Source organism: Ruditapes philippinarum, unplaced genomic scaffold (genome assembly GCF_026571515.1).
Source record: "Ruditapes philippinarum isolate M1 unplaced genomic scaffold, ASM2657151v2 ctg719_1_1_1_1, whole genome shotgun sequence".
Taxonomy (NCBI): Eukaryota; Metazoa; Mollusca; class Bivalvia; order Venerida; family Veneridae; genus Ruditapes; species Ruditapes philippinarum.
Window position 1 is genome coordinate 154770 of NW_026861463.1, and position 19886 is coordinate 174655.

General features: G+C 31.4%; 1 protein-coding gene across 7 annotated transcripts in view; it reads left to right on the forward strand.

Annotated features, from left to right (window-relative positions):
* Nucleotides 1-326: 326 nt before the first annotated feature.
* Nucleotides 327-19886, forward strand: part of LOC132715677 (uncharacterized) — a 133875-nt gene continuing 114315 nt past the window's right edge. For 6 of the 7 annotated variants that reach the window (XM_060698717.1, XM_060698719.1, XM_060698720.1 and 3 more), the window contains exons 1-4: nucleotides 327-511; nucleotides 15645-15738; nucleotides 15939-16101; nucleotides 19220-19421. In XM_060698717.1, coding sequence (XP_060554700.1) covers nucleotides 473-511; nucleotides 15645-15738; nucleotides 15939-16101; nucleotides 19220-19421 — 498 coding nt within the window. In that variant the 5' untranslated portion in view covers nucleotides 327-472. Of the gene's footprint in view, nucleotides 512-2863; nucleotides 2957-15644; nucleotides 15739-15938; nucleotides 19422-19886 lie in introns of all 7 variants that reach the window. The other variant, XM_060698723.1, reaches the window with a different exon arrangement.

Below are 19886 nucleotides of genomic sequence, written 5' to 3' on the forward strand. Positions count from 1 at the left end.
GGTAACATCTAAGTCGCTACGTGGAAAAAAATTATATGAATTCAAAGCATAGAAAACAAGTATTTATTTTGATTTATGTATAGGTAACAACTTTAAACTCACACAGAAATTTTGTTATTCCCAACCAGCGATGGCTTTTAAAATTAAAAAAAATATCGGCCTTCTATTTTAGTACTGTTCAGCATCAAATAGGACAACAACATGATCAACAAAAGCTGACTCTACAAATTTGTAATTTTTGTTGACAGAACGAATACACAATATCCTCTGTCAAAATTAAAATGCCAAAGGGGTAAATTCCACATATGCCTGTTTTATATAAATACTGCAGTCGCGCGAAAAAGTGGTAATTGGGCGCATTGTAGTGTTGGTTAAGGATTTAAGTTCTTTATTTAATTTAGAGTTTAAGAATAAGTTTTGTCTAAGTTTTGCAATGAATGCATTTAGGAATCAAAACAATTTAATAATCTAAATGGCGCTGAGACGGTGGGTTTTTTCTCCTCCGAGGCATGTAAGTTGCTTTTCTATTTATGCTTGTATCTTCAGAAATGATAAGCAAACTTTTCCTTACTGTAATGTCACCGTGGAAATAATAATGGTCTGCGCACTAACAATTTTTATATGACTTTTACGTGAATTTTCCTTGGATTTTGGCCCCAAACAGGCAGTATTTATTCAGGTGATTATAGCGCTCAATGTAGTTGTAGTTGATAAAACTATCAACATGTTATACATGGAAAATTTATCTAGCAAATGATTTTTTTTACCTCTATTTTTGTACAGTTTCATAGAAATATGGTCTTTGAAATGTTTTAAGGGATACCTATACGATGACCATTGTTTAAGTACAAAAATACTGTTTATTATCATATCATGCTAGTATATTATTTATGAGTGTGGGAAAAAAAAACACATAAGCTAATTAAAAATGTTTGATTCTTTTAAAACCGATTTATTTTGGACAAGGAGGCTAAAATTTGCATTAGTAAGAACTTTACCATAGTAATGTTAAATAATGTATTAACATTCAAAATAATTTATTTTACGATTACAATGCATTAAATTCTGGAATCCATGTGACAAATTGATATTTTTTTCTCGCGTTGTACTCACTGATATGTATAGTTTTTTTTGTATGCACCATTGATGAAAACTATATAACTTGATAAGAAAATTAAGTCATAGCAGAAAAAGAAAATCTTTATTGTTTCCATCAGAAATATGATATAAAAGTGATTAAGAATGCATTTACAGGTATCACTTGATGAATTTACCATATACATGTATGATGCACTGAGTGAAACAAAATTTGAATTGATTTTTTATCCAATAGTATTTACATTTTTTTGCCTGGTCCCTCCAGGTTTTGATTTGATTACATGTATCTGGCCTCTGACTTTTTTTATTGAAGTGATTTTATGAAAAGATCATCAATCATATGATTTAATGAATTAATATGTACAGCAGAGTAGGCCACAAATACAGTTAAATGATAAACACTTCATTCATTAATGTTTTTATTTAATATTATGCACTTATTAATCTAGATATAATTGTAGGTTATACAATATAGAAAGAGGTAGATCTATACTTATGAAATTTACCTGCATAGGAACAGAATTGACTTAGTATTAGTATTTACAGACCCAATAAGTTAAATAAATGAGTCAAGTTCTGTTATGCTACTTGCGTATGATTTTTATATATAATTTTAGCATCGTACATGGAGATAATGTTAGTTCCGAATAAACCAAATTTATCTTCATTTCAATTCAATCGCTTTATTAAGATTGTTTAAACATTTAAGTATATAAAAAACAATAATCTCAGAGTAAAACAAAGAAAACAGGGAAGTCGGATACCCATAATATTTTGTAGCTAAAGAGACTTCAGCGAACAGGTTTAATAGTATTGCTAGACTCGATCCCGTATCGAAAGTCAACCAGAGCTATGACAGATTTATGTCCTGCTGTAATTTAATAACCATGTACTTTTTTGTTCAACTTTTTATGCATACCGGTAAATAAATCATTTTTTTTAGTTCTTGAGGTTAGGTTTTGGAACAAAAATAATTGGATTGGTGAAATAATACTTGAAAATAAATAGAATATGTTCAATTTGATAAATTTCGCCGCCATTGTTTGATCACGTGACGGCTGAGACTTTACATTCGGATACCTTCTAATGACCTTTGGTGACCTGTAACTGACACAACAGTTAAATTGAAAACATGGCTAATAATTTACACCAGCTCATTATTTACAATTAATTTGCGATATCTAGACATCATACAGATAGGATCCACATTGATGTGAATTTTGTTAGATCTACATAAAATACTGTTTAACTTTGAGTAAAATTACACCGAATGGGAATAAGCAGACAATATAAAGCACATGGCCGGTTACTAAAAATAGATACCAAAATTTCCTAGATGTGAAGTCTCACGAGACCTGATTTAAAAATAACTTTATTTGGTTGAGCATTTCCACAATTTGTAATTTAACAGTTAGTTTTCTTATCCTTAGATGTTCTATCATCTTGAAAACAGTGAATAAATGTAAAATTGATTCCCTTATCCATTGTTGCCATTAATTTCACATAGTTTTGAATATTACTGTAAAGGTAACTTTTACAGTTGCTTTGGAGATGTGAATATCCTGGTAGCCTTTGATACAGGGGTTGACCCATAACTTTACTGTCGCGCAACGTCAAAAATCATAAAAGCGACATATAAAGTTATGGAAGCCAGAAGTAAATATTTTGCTGCTTCAAATCAATTTTGAAGTACTAAGTACCGAAGAATTTAAAGGTGTCGTAAAAAAAAAGTCTTATCAACGAGACGTTTACTTTTATTCTACAGTACGTCTGGGTGATAAAACGACTAAGTTGACATCCCGCTAAGTTTAATGTTGATGCTGCACAACAGATACGCCAATGATGTGACCAGTCACAGGTAATGTTAGAAATCAGACTTGATAATTGTTCTCTATTACACTGTAGTATCCAGATTTTGACACTAACTGTTTTTGCCAGGGATCCCAAAGGAATCCGTGACATTTTTTACAGTAAATGGACCCCATTGGAAATAAGCTTTTAGCTTAATGGGCAATCCTAGGGTGACATAGAACATACTCATTATTTAATCTGATAATTATTTTTGTTGCATTTATGTGTGTGTTTTTATATATATGCAAGTTGATATATGTGATAACATTGTATGTGTTTATGTCTATTCCCTGAATAAATCGATACGATTTAAACAGGGATTCCTCCTAAATTTCAGGGATCCCTCCCATACAAACAGTATAAATGTGAATATTTATAGATCTAATTGGGAGCAACGACCAGCATTTAAAAAACTTAGTCAAAAACAGTCTGAAACTGTGTGACAGACCATGCAATTTCATTAAGTATTTTTCTCACTTATAGGGAAAAGGCCTTAGACTTTATATTTTGGGAAGAATTATCCCTAAAATTGCTGAATTAGGAAGTAAAAAACCAGGTGTCACTAGATTTGTGGGAAAACTGCATGATTTTAAAGGAATCAGGGTCAGCTTGGCCCTAAAACGCACTCGGCCCCGAGTCAGCACTACCCTATTCCAACTCGGCATGGGTCAACTCGGCCCACTTTATCATGCTATATACCTGCTATTATTACCAATCAATGCCCATGTGTAAGGGTACCGATTAAGCAGGTGATAATTATGCTTGACTCAGTCATTCACATTTGATTAAAAAACACCTGCAACTAATTAAAAGCTTATGATAAAATGTCAACAAACGTTTATTTCATATTTATTAAACAATATTTTACAAACAAAAAGCATCAAAGAAAACACATTTGAATTACATCTTATAAAACAAATCTGCAAGGATTAACATGTGTTCATCGCGGATTTATTCTAAATATACATTAATTCTGGAGAAGTAAAATGTACAATTATATGAAAATATCTATTCTTCCTGTAAGACAGCTTTCCTTGATTGCCTGGAAGTAAACATAAAAAGATAATACGTTTTACATCTTATTTTACAACTGGGCCGTAAATCCCTAATGGCAGGAGGCCCTTCATAGGTCTCTGTTATATAAGATGAAAAATCGCTGTAATTGAACTTGAGAAAATACTTGGTCTTATGATTTTCAAATGCAACACTTATTTATAACAGTGAGACTGTTTTCTGCATGACATTGCGTGTATGCTGTTAAAAACATGTGCAACTTTTCTAAACCAAAAAATTATATGAGTTAATTTCTGAACTTTATTGTATAAATGTGTGAATGCCACTGACTCTTTGATGATGTGTAAAGTAAGCCACAGGGAAAAGGTCAAAGAGAGGCATATTCTTCTAAAGAACTTCTGCTTTGCACCGGTTTTGATTTACAGAAACTCCTATTTCCAATTGTGACCTTCATATTAAGGTTTTTCTAAATTGAAGATTACAGTTATTATATTTTATAAAATAACTTGCATGCTGGATATAATTTTGTTAAAAGCAATGCTAATGCTTGTGAGCATTTCCCCTTTTTGTGTGTTTAGGATGGACTTATGTCAATTTGTAAGGAATGGTCTCTTACATCTAAGGTATGTTCAATGTGTCAACATGTCTGAGTTTTATTTCTTTCACTGATAACTTTTATAAAATGTCATTTATCAAATAATGATTGATAATGGAAGAGTCTAGTGCATAACTTTACAACATCCAACTGAATAAATTTTAGCTTAGCGTACGTAAATAAGATCATGAAATGGTGGGAAACTAATATCGTGCCAGTGTCAGAATTGATATGTTTTTCAAAATATTTGTGATTTGCAACAATTTATTTATACCGATTGCAATTAATTATAAAAAAATCTTCATTTTGCATATTGAATATATTTTTCCTGACTGATTTTTGAGGGATCCCCAGCTAACAATCACAGTGATCCCTCCTGGTTTTCTGGGATCCTCAGGATCCTGGGACCCCTTAAGTGTTGAACACTATCTGAAGCACTAATCAATTTTTCAGGAAGGCAGACTATTCCTCCCCCCCCCCCCCCACTTACCACTTCCTTCCCTAACCCCCCATTTTTTTTCATATTTAATTTTTTTTTTATCTTTTGATTTATTTTTCTATTTTTTATTATGGGGGTTGGGGGATTAGTGTGCATTTGTGCAGACTTTTCTTCTCCATTTTATTTACAAACTTTTTATTATAATTGGTATTTTAAGATAATAATGCATATATAAAATACTGTAAAATTTAACTTCAAATTCTTTGATGTTTGAAAAATTTGTTAGAAGAAAAATGTTTTACATATATAAAAAAACAGTCAACTGTATCTTATATCCTTAATTACAATAAACCGTATCTTTAATCAGTATCACCCACAAATTAATATCTGACACAAAGGTGTAAATTAGATAAAAAAAAATACCTGAAAAAAGTATTTCTAAAACTTTAATTATCTAAAATAAAATGTGCTGGAATGAACCCAAATAGTTTCTTGAAAATATTGTTTTACTAATAACATGATCTTAAAAAACTTCAACATTTTTATATTAGATCAGCCAAATTTGAAATTTCCTTCAATTACATACAACAAAGAATATTGCCTACAAAAGTTTTAGTCATTTTCATGTCATTCAATAATTATAGAAATAGATACGATGTAATATTAAAATCCCTTTAGTAAAAAAGAAAAAGAAAAAATGTACAACATAGGGGGGAACTGTCTGCATAATACAAATTTGGGGGGGGGGGGGGGGAAACAGTCAGGGGAAGAATCAGTTTATGGGGGAATAGTCACAGGGTGGAAATGGTAAGGAGTCTGGATTTCAGTTTTTCTTGGTACTGCGTCATTTGCTCTTTGGTTTAATAAGTTGCATATTTTTGTGAAATGCATATACATGTATTCACAAAGTAATGCCATATCTGAAATTCTGAATAAACCAATGTTTGTCTGTTAACACAATGATTGAAAGGTCTGCTCGAAACAAAATAAATTGTATAACAAGTAAATTGGTATACTTAAAATAACTTCAAGACAAAGACATATGTAAAGAAAATTTTTTATTGAACTTTTTAGCTCGACTATTCGATAAGAATTAGTAGAGCTATCCTAGTCACCCAAGCGTTGGCTTCAGCGTAACCACTTAAGTTAAAGTTTTTGTACCACATCAAATATTTTCAAAGTCTATTAAAAAATGGCTTTGAAACTTATTGCACTTGTTCACATTCATGCCTCCAACCTTTAGACATGAGAAGGTAACTCTATCAAGCATTTTAACAAAATTGATGCCCCTTTTCGACTTAGAATTTATGTTACAGTTTGCGTACCACCTCAAATATTTTCAAAGTCCATTGACGTATGGCTTTGAAACTTTGCACACTTGTTCACCATCATGCCTTCAACCTTTAGACATGAGGAGGTAACTCTATCAAGAATTTTGACAGAATTGTGCCCCTTTTTCGACTTAGAATTTAATTTAAAGTTTGCATACCACCTCAAATATTTTCAAATTCCATTGACATATGGCTTTGAAACTTTGCACACTTGTTCACCATCTTGCCTTCAAACTTTTGACAGGAGGAGGTTACTCTATCAAGCATTTTGACATAATTATGCCCCTTTTTCGACTCAGAATTTACGTTAAAGTTTGTGTTCCACCTCAAATATTTTCAAAGTCCATTGACGTATGGCTTTGAAACTTTGCACACTTGTTCACCATCATGCCTTCAAACTTTAAACAGGAGGAGGTAACTCTATCAAGTTTTTTGACAGAATTATGCCCCTTTTTCGACTTAGAATTTTCGTTAAAGTTTGCGTACCACCTCAAATACTTTCAAAGTCCATTGACATGTGGCTTTGAAACTTTTTACACTAGTTCACCTTTATGCCCCTAACCTTTAGACATGAGTAGGTAACTCTATAAAGCTAATGTTTTTATTATAATGATATTCCTACAATTCAATTATTCTGTAATGTCTATTGACCAGTTAAAAAACCTTTTATTTATTTACAAGAACCTATTACTTTCTACTCTTACTATTATCTTCTAGGATTTATATTTTTATAGTGTCAACTACTCAGAATAGAATTATGCCCCCTTTTTTGACTTATACTTTACAGTTTGCGAACAATCTCAAGGCTTTTTACTATCAAGCATTAAGAAAAGTCGAGCATGCTGTCCTACCTACAGCTCTTGTTTTAAAATATTTGTACATGATCTCTTCTATGGCCATTTGCAAGCTGCGTAGCTTTAATTACTTCAATCCATGATTGAGTCGAAAAATTACCAAAATCCATCTAGCCTATAGTGTCAAGATTTGCCTTCTGACTTAGACCAATAAATTCGAAGCTATAGGCTTATTAGAGTTTATGACTGGCATGCCTGACATTTAAAAGATATTGCTCATAAAGGCAAAACAAAATAAAAATTTCATAAAGTATCTAATATCTTGCCTTTTAATCTTTATTAAACAGTTTATGAAATATTTTTTCAAGTCTCTATTCAAATATTGATATATATCCTCAAACTATGTAATTATCCATTTAAATTAAATACAAACAGCATTCTACAATTGCCTATCTGCCATGTTGGTAAAGCAATTTACTAACTGATTACAAATTAACGAAAAAATGTATTCGTGCCAGCTGCTGGTGCAAGGGCGAATATTTCATTCGATTTTTTTTGTTATTTGTAGTAGTCTCACTCTTTTAGGCGCTTGCAGGCAACAGGCAGCGACATTTAGCAAATGTGAGAGGGCCATTTGTTTATTGCCTATCAAAAAATTTGAATTAAATAAAAGGAGTTAAACATTATAATTTAGATGTGACATTGGATAATTCATTTAGAAGGTGATTCTTTTTTTCTTTTGTCCATTTACAGCCCAAAGTAAATTCATTTATACACTGATTTAAGATGTATATTGTTTTGTAAGATTTTTTTGGGGGGAATGTGCTACGGGTTTTTTTGAGAAATTTCAATATGACATTGCTTTGCCAAGAAACAAAAATATCGTAAAGTACCTTGCGACTTAGACATAATAAGACATTTGTACACTGAATTTAAAATCTTCAAATCATTCCCTTTTTATACGCCCATTTGAAAAAACGGGTTGTATTTTGGGAACATCGTCTACTTTTTGTCCTGAGCATATCTTCTACATGCATGGGGGATTTCAATAAAACTTCATAGAAATGTTAACCACTATGAGAAGCAGTGTCCTATGCATGAACAAGGTCTGTAAGTCAAAGGTCATGGTCACAGAGGTTACTGAAAAACATTTGTCCAGAGCAAAACTTCTACATACATAAAGGGATTTCAATATAACTTGGCACAAATGTTCACCATTGTGAGGCGGAATGTCGCAAGCAAAATCCAGGTCCCTTTTGCAAAGGTCAAGGTCACTCATTAGGGCAAAGTTCAGATAAAGAAAATCTTTATGACCACCCCAGAATTAAGATGGCCCTGCTATTAAGACCTATTTTTGAAAGAACAGAATTTTCTGTTCTTTTAATTAAATGATTACATGATCCACAATTGAAACCAACCTGCTGACCACCATTTTTAGTCCCTAGCAGGGCCCACATGGCTTGTAAAAAATAATAGCCAACATTTTGAACATAGAAAAATTAATAGTCAAAAGTTAATCAGACTTCACAATCTGTCAATTAACAATATACTAGTTCTACATGTAACTGTTAATTAAATCAATATTTTATTGATCAAAAACTTGATTTAATTTTACATAGAAACTCATGTACACAAAAGACATAATAACTATAATTTTTCCTCCAAAAGAACAAAATAAAAATTCAAGGGGAATATAAGGAAATGAGAGAATTGAATTATGAGAGTTACCCTTCCATGCAGTCCACTTACAGGATTATTTTCCGAATTAGATACTGATAAATATCATCATCAAAAGTGTTTCGATATTTTCAAAAGTGCTTTTGATTAATTTATCATTCTTTCTTCTTTCCTTAATGAATTAAACAATCAGCATCACAAAAATATTTGACAATTGAAAATTCTTCTGTTTTTTCTTTGCAAATATATTAACCATTTGCAGTGATTCAGAATGGAGTTTGGTTTTGTTAAAACAGTTGTCCTAAATTTTAAGATTTTTTATAGGCCATTTTGTCCTGAAAATATAAATTAGTTAGGCCATTTAATCGGGGAATAGGTTTAAAAATGCTCACTATTATGCAGGATTGATACAACTTTTCAGCCAGGCATCTACACATGATATCTTTTTTTTTTTATACATAAGTCCTTTCCTACATTTCTTTGAATCTAGAGTAAAGCAACAAACTTTGTCTGTCTTTATTAATCATTTGCAACCTTACCATTCCTAACTGATCATTGATAGTTCTTGTACCGTTTGATATTTAGGCATGGCCCGAATATTATAAAAATAACTAAAGTTTCCTAGGTAAGCTTCAAGCAAGATTTAATCAAAACCTTAAATGCAGTTAGAAGTGTTTACAAGGCCTGTAACATTTGATATTCCTATAGCTGAAAACTATTTCATGTATCAGAATGAAAAGGTTATTAGGAGATTGAAATCAACCAATATGAGTTTTTGTCCATTAATTTAAATCTTTAACATCAATACATATTTATAGGGATGGCAACGAGTAACCGGTTAACCCAGTACTCGATCGAACGTCCGAAAATGGGTTGACAAAATTGATGCTCGAGTATTTGGTAAAATTGTAAAAACTAAATTATTAGGTGCATTTTTTCATCGTAAAAAATAAATTAACAACAACTCCATAGCTTATATCATTATTGGCCGCTTAAGACATTTAATTACCTGACAGTGTGCTGCCGATATTTGTTCTAAGGTGATTGAAAAAATATTTAGGGGCTAATAGTCAATGATTTCATATTTCAATAATTCATCACTCCAAAGTCAAATTATTTTTTTCGTTTTCAAAGATAGTAAAGCTACCGGTTATCAACTAGAATCTACTGTAGATTTCATTTTTATATTTTCTTTAATTTTCTGAAATTAGACTAGTAGTCTATGGATTGCTAGCTGCGTCGGTTCGAACCCCATCAGGGGCCAGCCGTTGTTTCCTTGAACAAGAAACTTCACACTGATTGCTTAGTACTGGTTAGTTCCAGGAACGGATTCGAGAGTGTTTCTATAAGCTAATAGCTTCCAACATAATCGAACTAAAATAAATTTGTATAAACTGAAACTGAAATTGAAAATGAAAGTAAATAAACTGAAACTGAAATTGAAAATGAAAGTAAATTGTCAACTACCTCAATTCTAACATTACTAAATGTTTACTGTCTATGCTCTCGTGATTGGTCTGGCAGAACTGGAAGATAGATTGATTATGGTTATACACTAGTCAAATAAAGCTTCCGAGTAACCGAGTACTCGATTGGAAGACTGTCCTTTAGTTCTCGAGTACTAAAATCGGTAATCGTTGTCATCCCTACATATTTATATTATCTTTAGTCCAGAACAGCAATTTTTGTTTAGTTTTAAAACTTGAAAATAAATGAAAAACTGAGTTTCAGTTACTAAGAAGTGTTTTGTTTTACTAGATTCCCTACTTAATTCCTTTGTCTACTGATGTCAATCCAAAGCTATTTTCCCAAGTTAAATTTCATAATTTGATTACTGATGATATTTATAGATATGATATGGCATGTGTTGAAAATTTTCTTTTGTAAAAATCTCGTTCCATTTCAAGAACTTGTTGTGCATAAATACCTTTGGCAAGTTTACATCTTTCATGAAAAGTTAAAAATTGACAACCATGTCTTCATGTCAATCTTTTAAGTTTATGCAGACGCTTTTTTGAGCATTTAAATGTAAGCGTTTATGGGATACCTTAGATTCCTTCTATAAACAAGTCAACCAGAAAAATATTTATGAAAATGAAAACTCTGTCTGCCTGGAATTTTCATTTCTGATTTGAAAGATGGATTTATTTGGCAAGTGAATGTCATATTTGCCTTGATTTTTATCGGCCATTATGTCCGGAAAATACATTTTTGATTGGCCTTTATGTCATAAGTAACAAATTGAGTTCGGCCATTTGTAATTTTTTTGCAAATTGCCGATGGCCGACGCCAATCTGAATCACTGATTTCTTTATTTTACTTTTCAAACAATTTATCAGTGTTTTTCACTGACATTTGACTCTAAAGACTTAAAACAAAGAATCAAAATTTGTAATTTATGACACAATTTACCATCTGCTTAAAAATATATAAACTGTTAGACCTTGGTGATTATTACATGTAGATTTTAATGTTGGAAAATACCATTAAATCATGCGGCTCTTAAAATTATCACTGAAAATCGCATTTTTGGAAAAAAAGATATGTAATAGTAACTTTATAAGAATATATATATCATTATTTCCACTTTCAGTTAATGTAGTAGTAATATCACCCTGTGTGTCCAAATAATGTGAAAAGTCCAGTTTGTAGATCTACTTGAGTAACAATTATATTGATATTTCTAAAACATGCCAAAATGTGAAGGACAGAAAAGTATTTATTGAAGCACATATTTGAGTCTTATAAGCTTACCTGAGCATGCTCAGGTTGAGCTTTAAGTAGAGCTGTCATTGATTCAGTGCAAAGCATATCACTGATATATTGACATTGGGTGACAAATATCAAGGATACACCAATTTATTGATAATAACCTATAATTACTTGTCTGTTATTCCGTTTCATACCTGTTGAAATGATTTTAGTTAAATAAAAATATGTTCTCTTCAGTGTTATGTTTATAAAAGCCCATTGCATGATATTTTTCAAGACCATATTTTTTTGTCCTCATTGCTGTGAAATATTTCCACTATATAACAACAGCATAATGTTAGACATAGATAACTGCTTCTGTATATGTTTTGGGTGAATTGTCATAATTTCTAGATATTTAATTAATTAGTTAAAATTATTGATTATTTTTACATGTGTATAGATTATTTTTCAACAGGAAAATATCAACCATACATCAATATTGTCATTATCAATGACTGCTCTAGCTTTTAGGATTAATGAATGTCCGTCATCTGTCCACATTTAGTTCCTCAACACTCTAGCAGTCAGATTCATTCCTCTATCATCATGAAACTAAAATTTTGTCAGAAAGTCAGTGCAAAACTTTTCCATGGTAACATAACAAATTTATTAATCCTGATGTAACATTGTAACTGACAGTTCAAATGCCACTTATGTTGAAGGTGTGTGCACATTCCAAAAGCAGTGTTTATAGTAACCTATATTTAAGGAAGAAAATGCCTATCCGACAGCTATGTTGTAGACATCGCTACCCATCCGGCTTGCAGAGTTTCAGTTGTGTAAAAATTGGGTATATACTGGAATTTTATTTGATTATTATCGCAAAGAAGACTCACAGCAAATTGTTCTGAAAGTTTGCCACAATCATTCACAGCAATATTTTACTTCACGGCAAACAACATGCTCCAGCATACCTCAAACTTTGCTGGTTTCTCCTGGCCAGTATTGTACATTGAAAATTAATAAATGGAAAGTCATACCAAATTATCTGCTGATAATAATTTAGTTATCTAATAATGTAAAATTAATGTCATAATTATGTAATTTCATATTTGCACTTCTGGTAATTTTGTTGCAGACACATTCATGTAATAGTCTACTTACATGTATAATTATGTGTTAGGGTATTGATAAACTGTATCTATTTTGTGCTTTATAAATAATAACAGTTTGTTATCACATAAACCATGGTGCAGGAGTGTACATAAAAACAACATTACACTTCAGTCTTGTGCAACAAAACAAATATGGCGTTAAAGTGCACTGGTGTTGATGCAACAAAGAAAGATAGCTGTACGTGTTTTAGATATGTGATGGATGGATTATTATACCCCTGAAACAAATGGACAAGCACAATGAGAGGAAGTGCAGCACACAAAAACCATAACTCTATCTAAAGGAATTACAGAGTTATTGCCCTTTGTTACTTTTCCTTGTCCAGAGTATAACTTGTAAAGTACCAGTTGGATTTCAAAACAATTTCATGCAATGGTCAAGCACAATGAGTGGAAGTGCAGTGCACAAGAACCATAACTCTATCTAAAGGAATTACAGAGTTATTGCCCTTTGTTACTTTTCCTTGTCCAGACTATAACTTGTAAAGTACTGGCTGGATTTCAAAACAATTCCATACAATGGTCAAGCACAATAAGAGGAAGTGCGGTGCACAAGAAACATAACTCTATCTAAAGGAATTGCAGAGTTATTGCCCTTTGTTACTTTTTCTTGTTAGAGTTAGGAGTGAGATATTACACTGAAATTTAGTATAAAGCAAGAGTTTATCTGAAGATCTTGTTGTAGTCCAACTTAATATATAGCAAGCTTATATGAATACCCAGCTTAGGATTGGGTTTGCAAGGTCACTGTTACTAAAAACAGAAAAAATAGGTTTCAGGTCAAGGACACTGTTACTAAAACTAGTTGGTTTTTTTTCGTTAGGAAAGAGATATTACAATCAAATTTAATGTAAAGCAAGCTTATATGAAAACCCTGTTTGGGATTGCAATTTATGGGAATAATTCTTTGTACATAGAATGGAGTTGAAAGTTTATAAATTATAAGTCAAGTTCAAATTTTTCTTCAGACAACTTTTTTTCTAAAGTCGAGGTTGTTGGTGGGGGTTTACCGGTAATCACCTTTAGTGATAGCTCTAGTTATATTTGTGTGGATTCTGAACTTATTGAGCTCATTAAATAAAATAATATTGTGCTCAACAGAGGCTTACATAATATGGTTTTATTCGAATGTCAGACATAATCCCCTTCGGACAAAATCCCCTTCATATACCCGGACAAAATCCCCTTCATGGGTGGACATAATCCCCTTCATGTTTTTGCAAGGCTGGACAAAATCCCCTTCACTAACCGGACAAAATCCCCTTGTTTCATAGGTTTCTAATGTGTTATTATGCTCCATAAAAATTGATGAATAATGTATTATTATACTCCCTAAAAATTGATGAATAATGAACTTTTGTTTTTTTTATTTATAATTATGTATCAAGTTAACCTTTATTTAGTTAAAAAGTTTTCATTAAAGTTATGGTAAATTATCAACTGCATAACACATATTTGATTAGTATGAAAAACATTTTTTTAATTTTAACAGTTTTCATTATAATTGTGGTAAATTATCAACTGCATAACAAATATATTTGATAAGGCATTTTCTTTAATTGTTTTAAATTGATTATTGTGAGAAACATTTTTATTAGTTTAACAGTTTTCATTATAATGTGCTCTATCATACTGATCTGTATTCATTTGCTTATGTTATAATTGCTTAAGCCATAATTGCTTTGAAAAATAAATGTAAATATTAAATTGAAATATTTTCTGCTTATTTATACATTAAGATATTTACCACATAGCATAATGCAGTATGTCGCTCTCATACCCACTTTATAAACCGAAAATTCATCCGAGGGGGATTTTGTCCTAGGTAGCAATTTTATGAAGGGGATTGTGTCCACTTCCAAATTTCACACATGAAGGGGATTATGTCCACCCATGGAGGGGATCATGTCCAGATATACAAAAATACATGAAGGGGATTTTGTCCGAAGGGGATTATGTCCGTACACCGTTTTATTCAGCTTGTTTGGTAGGTTTTGTATTTGATCTACACTCATTATAATATCCTCAGAATATATAAAATGTATGAAACAACGCATTGTTATTTATGGATATTGGTGTGTATTTTGGGTCAGAGGTCTATATTACAGTGTAACTTCCGAATTCCGGAACTTCTAAAATCCGGAAACTTGAAATCCGAACATTTTTCAGGGTCCCAAAATTTCTCCTGTTTTCTATGTAATTAATACCTCTGAATTACGCATCTCTTAAAATCTGAATTCCGAACGATTTTTTAGTTAAATTTGGGTTTTTTCCATTCAAATTTACTTCCAAAATCCGGAAATTGAAACAGGTTGTAAAGGAAAATTATACTTATGTTTGTAAAACAAGATGTTATTATCTTCCAATTAGCAGTAACCATATATCTTGACACCTATTAGAATCACAACCTGTCAAGCATGTCAAAAACTGGATTAAAGTGTGATAATTAAGTACAATATGAAGAAAATAAAACTATTACAGGTAAATAGCAGGTACATCATGAAATAAACTAAAGGATAAATTGTGATAATTAATTAACATTATGCTTTCATATCAACATATTCAGTTATATGTGATAATGAAATTGAAAACAGTTATAAACTTTTTTAAAAGTCCTATAATTCTGCTGTTTTATGAATTTAATCAGCTTCATATATTTTTCACCATGTCTTACTTTAATGTTTAATGTTTCTACTTGTTCAGAAAAGTCTGAACTTCTGAATTCCGGAAACTTCCAAATTCCGAACTTTTTGGCTAGTCCCACAGGTGTTCGGTTTTCAGAAGTTACACTGTACTTGAAATAAACTTTTCAATTCAAATTAAAGCAGATCTGATAAATTGCTTGTATATAATCTTAAGAAGAGTCTCCATCTATTTAAATGGCTAATCAATATTTAAAAAGTTTAATTTATACATATTTCTCTTCTGAGCAAACACTATTGAAACATTTTAATTTCCCAATATTTATTTTACTAGAAAGAAAAATCTTCGAAGGAATCTTTTGAAGAGTATTTGGTTCAGAGAAAAGATCCTCCGGGCTTTGAGGTTCGACAAATAAACAAACACATAGGTAAAACTTTTTCCATACAGCTAAGAAAGTTCAGATATTGAAATTTTGTTGATGCAAAATTATAGAGGTATTTCATAAATACTATATGTCCAATATTGAATACGAATACATTATTTGTTTTTTTCATAAGTAAATCATGTTTAACAGGAGAAAACATATGGATTATACATTTTAAAAGTCATATTTCTTTGATAATTCAGGCAAAGGAGTGTTTTCACTTACAAAAATAAGAGCTGGATCCTTTCTGTTTGAATATGGAGGAGAATTGATAACAGATAGGGAAGGATTGAGACGTGAGAAACTTTATCCTCTAAGTCTTGGGTCCTTTCTTTTCTTTTTTAACTTTGGCAAGAAGAAACTGTGGTAAGTATCATCACACTTGCAAATAACAAATTTTCTTATCTTGTGTATTTTTATGCCCCCCGAAAGGCAAGATATTAAAATCACACTGTCTGTTGGCCTGTCTGTGCGTCCCCACTTCATTTGTGTCCAGACTGTAACTTTGTCATTTATGGAGGGATTTTGAAATAACTTGGCACAAATGTCTACCACATGAATATGATCTGTCATATTCAAGAACCACGTCCCTACATCATAGGTCAAGATCACACTAACATTTTAAAATTTCATATTATCATAATAAGAGTTAATAAGTACACAACACTCCTGTCCGGACTGTTACTTTTGTCATGAATTGAGAAATTTTGAAAAAAACATGGCAGATATGTCTGCCACATGAAGACAATATGTCGGATCCAAGAACCAAGTTCCTTACCTCAAAGGTTAAGGTCACACTAACATTTTGAAGTTTCACATTATCATAAATTTTTAGAGTTAATAGGGACGTTTAACATCCTACTTGAAAAGAGGGATTTTAATGAAACTTCATCCACTATGAGAAGCTGTGTCGCACGCATAAAAATAGGCCTGTATTGGTCAACAGTCAAGGTAACACTTAGATGTCATTGAAAAACACTTGTCCAGAGCAAAACTTCTACATGCATAAAGGGAGTTCAATATAACTAAATGGCACAAATTTTTACTATTGTGAGGCAGTGTCAAGTGCAAAATTTAGGTCACTGAGGTCAAGGTCACACATAGCGGTCAAATTTCAGTTAAAAATTTGGAAATGTGTATAGGGACCATTTAGTAATCATTTATTGAGACAAGGTAACATAAATGGTCACTATCATGACTGTCTGTGAAACTTATAATTTAGGTAAATATTTGCAAGGTCAAGGTCACTAAAGATAATGAAATATCCAGATTTTGTCAGGGGCATATCTCATACACACTTGGCGAGATTTTAATGAAACTTTATAGAAATGTTCACCACTGTTTGAAGCTGAGTGGGGGGCATGAACCAGGTCTGTTGGTCAAAAGTCAAGGTTATACTTAGAGATAATTAAAAAATAAATGCCTGTCAGAAGCAGGACTTCTACATGTATAAAGGATTTCAATTTAACTTGGTACAAATGTTCACCATTATGAGGTAGAGTGTTACTGCAAAATTTAGGTCCCTCTGCTAGATCAAGGTCCCACATTATAGATAAAAATTCAAATAAAAATATTAAGATGTGTATAGGGACCATTATTCATCATTTATTGAGGAATTGTAGCACACATGGTCATAATCATCACTACAGGAATGGCACATGAAATTTAGGTCAATATCTGTAAGGTCAAAGTCACTAAAGATGATGAATTATCCAGATTTCATCTGGAGCATATCTCCTACAGGCATAGAATTTTTTTTATAATGAATTGATTGCTCCATGCACGATTGATGTCAGAGGTCAAGGTCACTCTCAGCTAATTAGCAATTAATAAAGCCCACATCTCCGTTAAAAGCTTTTATAATGGGCGTATTTTGCGACAATGTTATCCTTGTTTGTTTCTTAAAGTTATATTATGCTTATTTGATATTTGAAAAAAGTGATAATTCCTAGACAGTGTCTTTGTAAAATAAATATTTATACACTGTAGGTAAAAACATTATGAATACAAAGCATCGTTAAAAACATTGGCAGTTTTTATAAGAAATGACTAATTTTATTTGTCCTGTAATATTGAATTCAGCTTTCAATACATATTTTGTTTGTCTTTTTATACAAGTTAGACATATTTTAGTATGAATTTCATGGATTTTAATAAATTTCTGTGACAAAAGTATTTTACTCAAAATATATTGTGATGCAATACATATTTTACCTCCCAATACATTGATATGGCTGAAAATTATTGCAATACACAAATAGTTTCTCCCATGAAAATAACTATAGAAGGCAGAAAAAATAATTTGGATGGAAATATTGTGACAAGTAATCTATTTTCTTATTGTTGTCATCTCATTTCACATTTATGTTAGACAGAAACATGCCATGTCTGTGGTAATTTGAATGAATTATTTTACTCATTGCCTTTAAATCTTGAAACCCATTTGACAAAAATTTTTTGATTCATTAAAATGATTTTTAAAATAAATCTTAAATGTATAAGAATGGAAATTAAATTGAAACAATTAGAAATTGAGATTATAACAATATGCAACTGTGATATTTGTGACATACTTACACATATGTTTCCACTTAGATCATTTTCTCGAACAAAAATGGTAAGTACATTGCAAATTCTTTTACGTCCCAGACCAAATTTTAAATAATTGAAGAGTTCACTGACCCTTTATTGTACTTGTTATAATTTTATAGGAGTTTTGAAATAAATGGGGTGACAGTTAACAAGTTTTTATATAAATACATAATGATTTCATGTCTGAAAGCATTATGGTACATAATACATCACCACTTGGATATCGGGTCAATATTCATTCACTTTAGCAATATATATCATGGACTCCATGGATAAGAAAACAATATTGTGATGCATATCTTGACAGAAAAAAAATGATGATACACAGCCCTACTGATCACACTCATTAGGTAGATGACAGCTTTTGTTTTTTGGTGCTTATGCATGAAGGTCTATGCATGGGCCATGATTGTGAAAACCATTTCCACTAAATTAAGTATATAACTAACATTCTGTATACAGACTTATTCTGAAACTTGGCAAATGTTGGTTTTTCCCTGCTTAACCTGAGGTTCAAGTAAACTTTTATGGTAAAAACTTTTAATCTAGTAAGCTGATACACTGCAATTCCAAGAGCTTTTATATATAGCATGTAGCATTGCCTAAAGTTGTCTTCTACAAAAGTTTTATGAATTAAGCACCTAGATTTGAAGATGTCTCATTCATAAGTAAAATACATGAATGGGTCTGTACTCTTTTTGATTGCTCAAAGAAATTACATTCTGGTGTATATTGCCCCACCTTTGCATTTAGCCTTTTCAATCTAAAGATTTGTTTGGTTAATGTTCTTATTGTTAAATGCATGAAACACATGTCATTAAATGACATTACTAATAAATAAATTCAGTATTTTGATGAATATGCAATTATACTTTAGCTCATATTTTTGTAGTATCGATGGAACATTTTCGGAACAGATTGGAAGATTTGCAAATGATGGCATATGTGAAGAAAAAAATGCAATGGCTAAAACTGTGCTTTTGTCAAACGAGCCAAGACTTGCATTATTTGCAACCAGAAATATTTTTCCTGGTGAGGAGATACGATTTGATTATGGAATAAATGACCTTCCCTGGAGAAAAAAAAGCCAGCAGGTAATACTGCATTAAATATAGTAAAACAAAATTTATCAGTTTGAAGACTAAGCCTATTAATTTGATAAATAAAAGTGAAACATGCATATCCAACATGAGTCTTTCCACCTAAATTGTGAATGGGTCTAGTACCATGTAAATTGTGAAAAAAAAATCTGTATTTAATTAACATTGTTTAAATCATAGCTGAGTAAAAATTAGACCCTTACTGGGGCTCATGTTTATTTATTAATGAATAAAAGCTAATATAGAATTTCTTGAAGGTCCTAAATGACTAGAGCTTTCACATTTAGTTTGACTTTTTTGTAGAAAGTATAATGTTACAGTCATGTTGCTATTGTTATTGCTGTCTGCAAACATTAACGTAGATCATAACTTTTTATAGTGTAATACACACAGAATGTTTTCGAGTGAATTATGTTATGCAACTGACAGTCTGCCTGTCAGTCCATCCCTCTGTCTGTT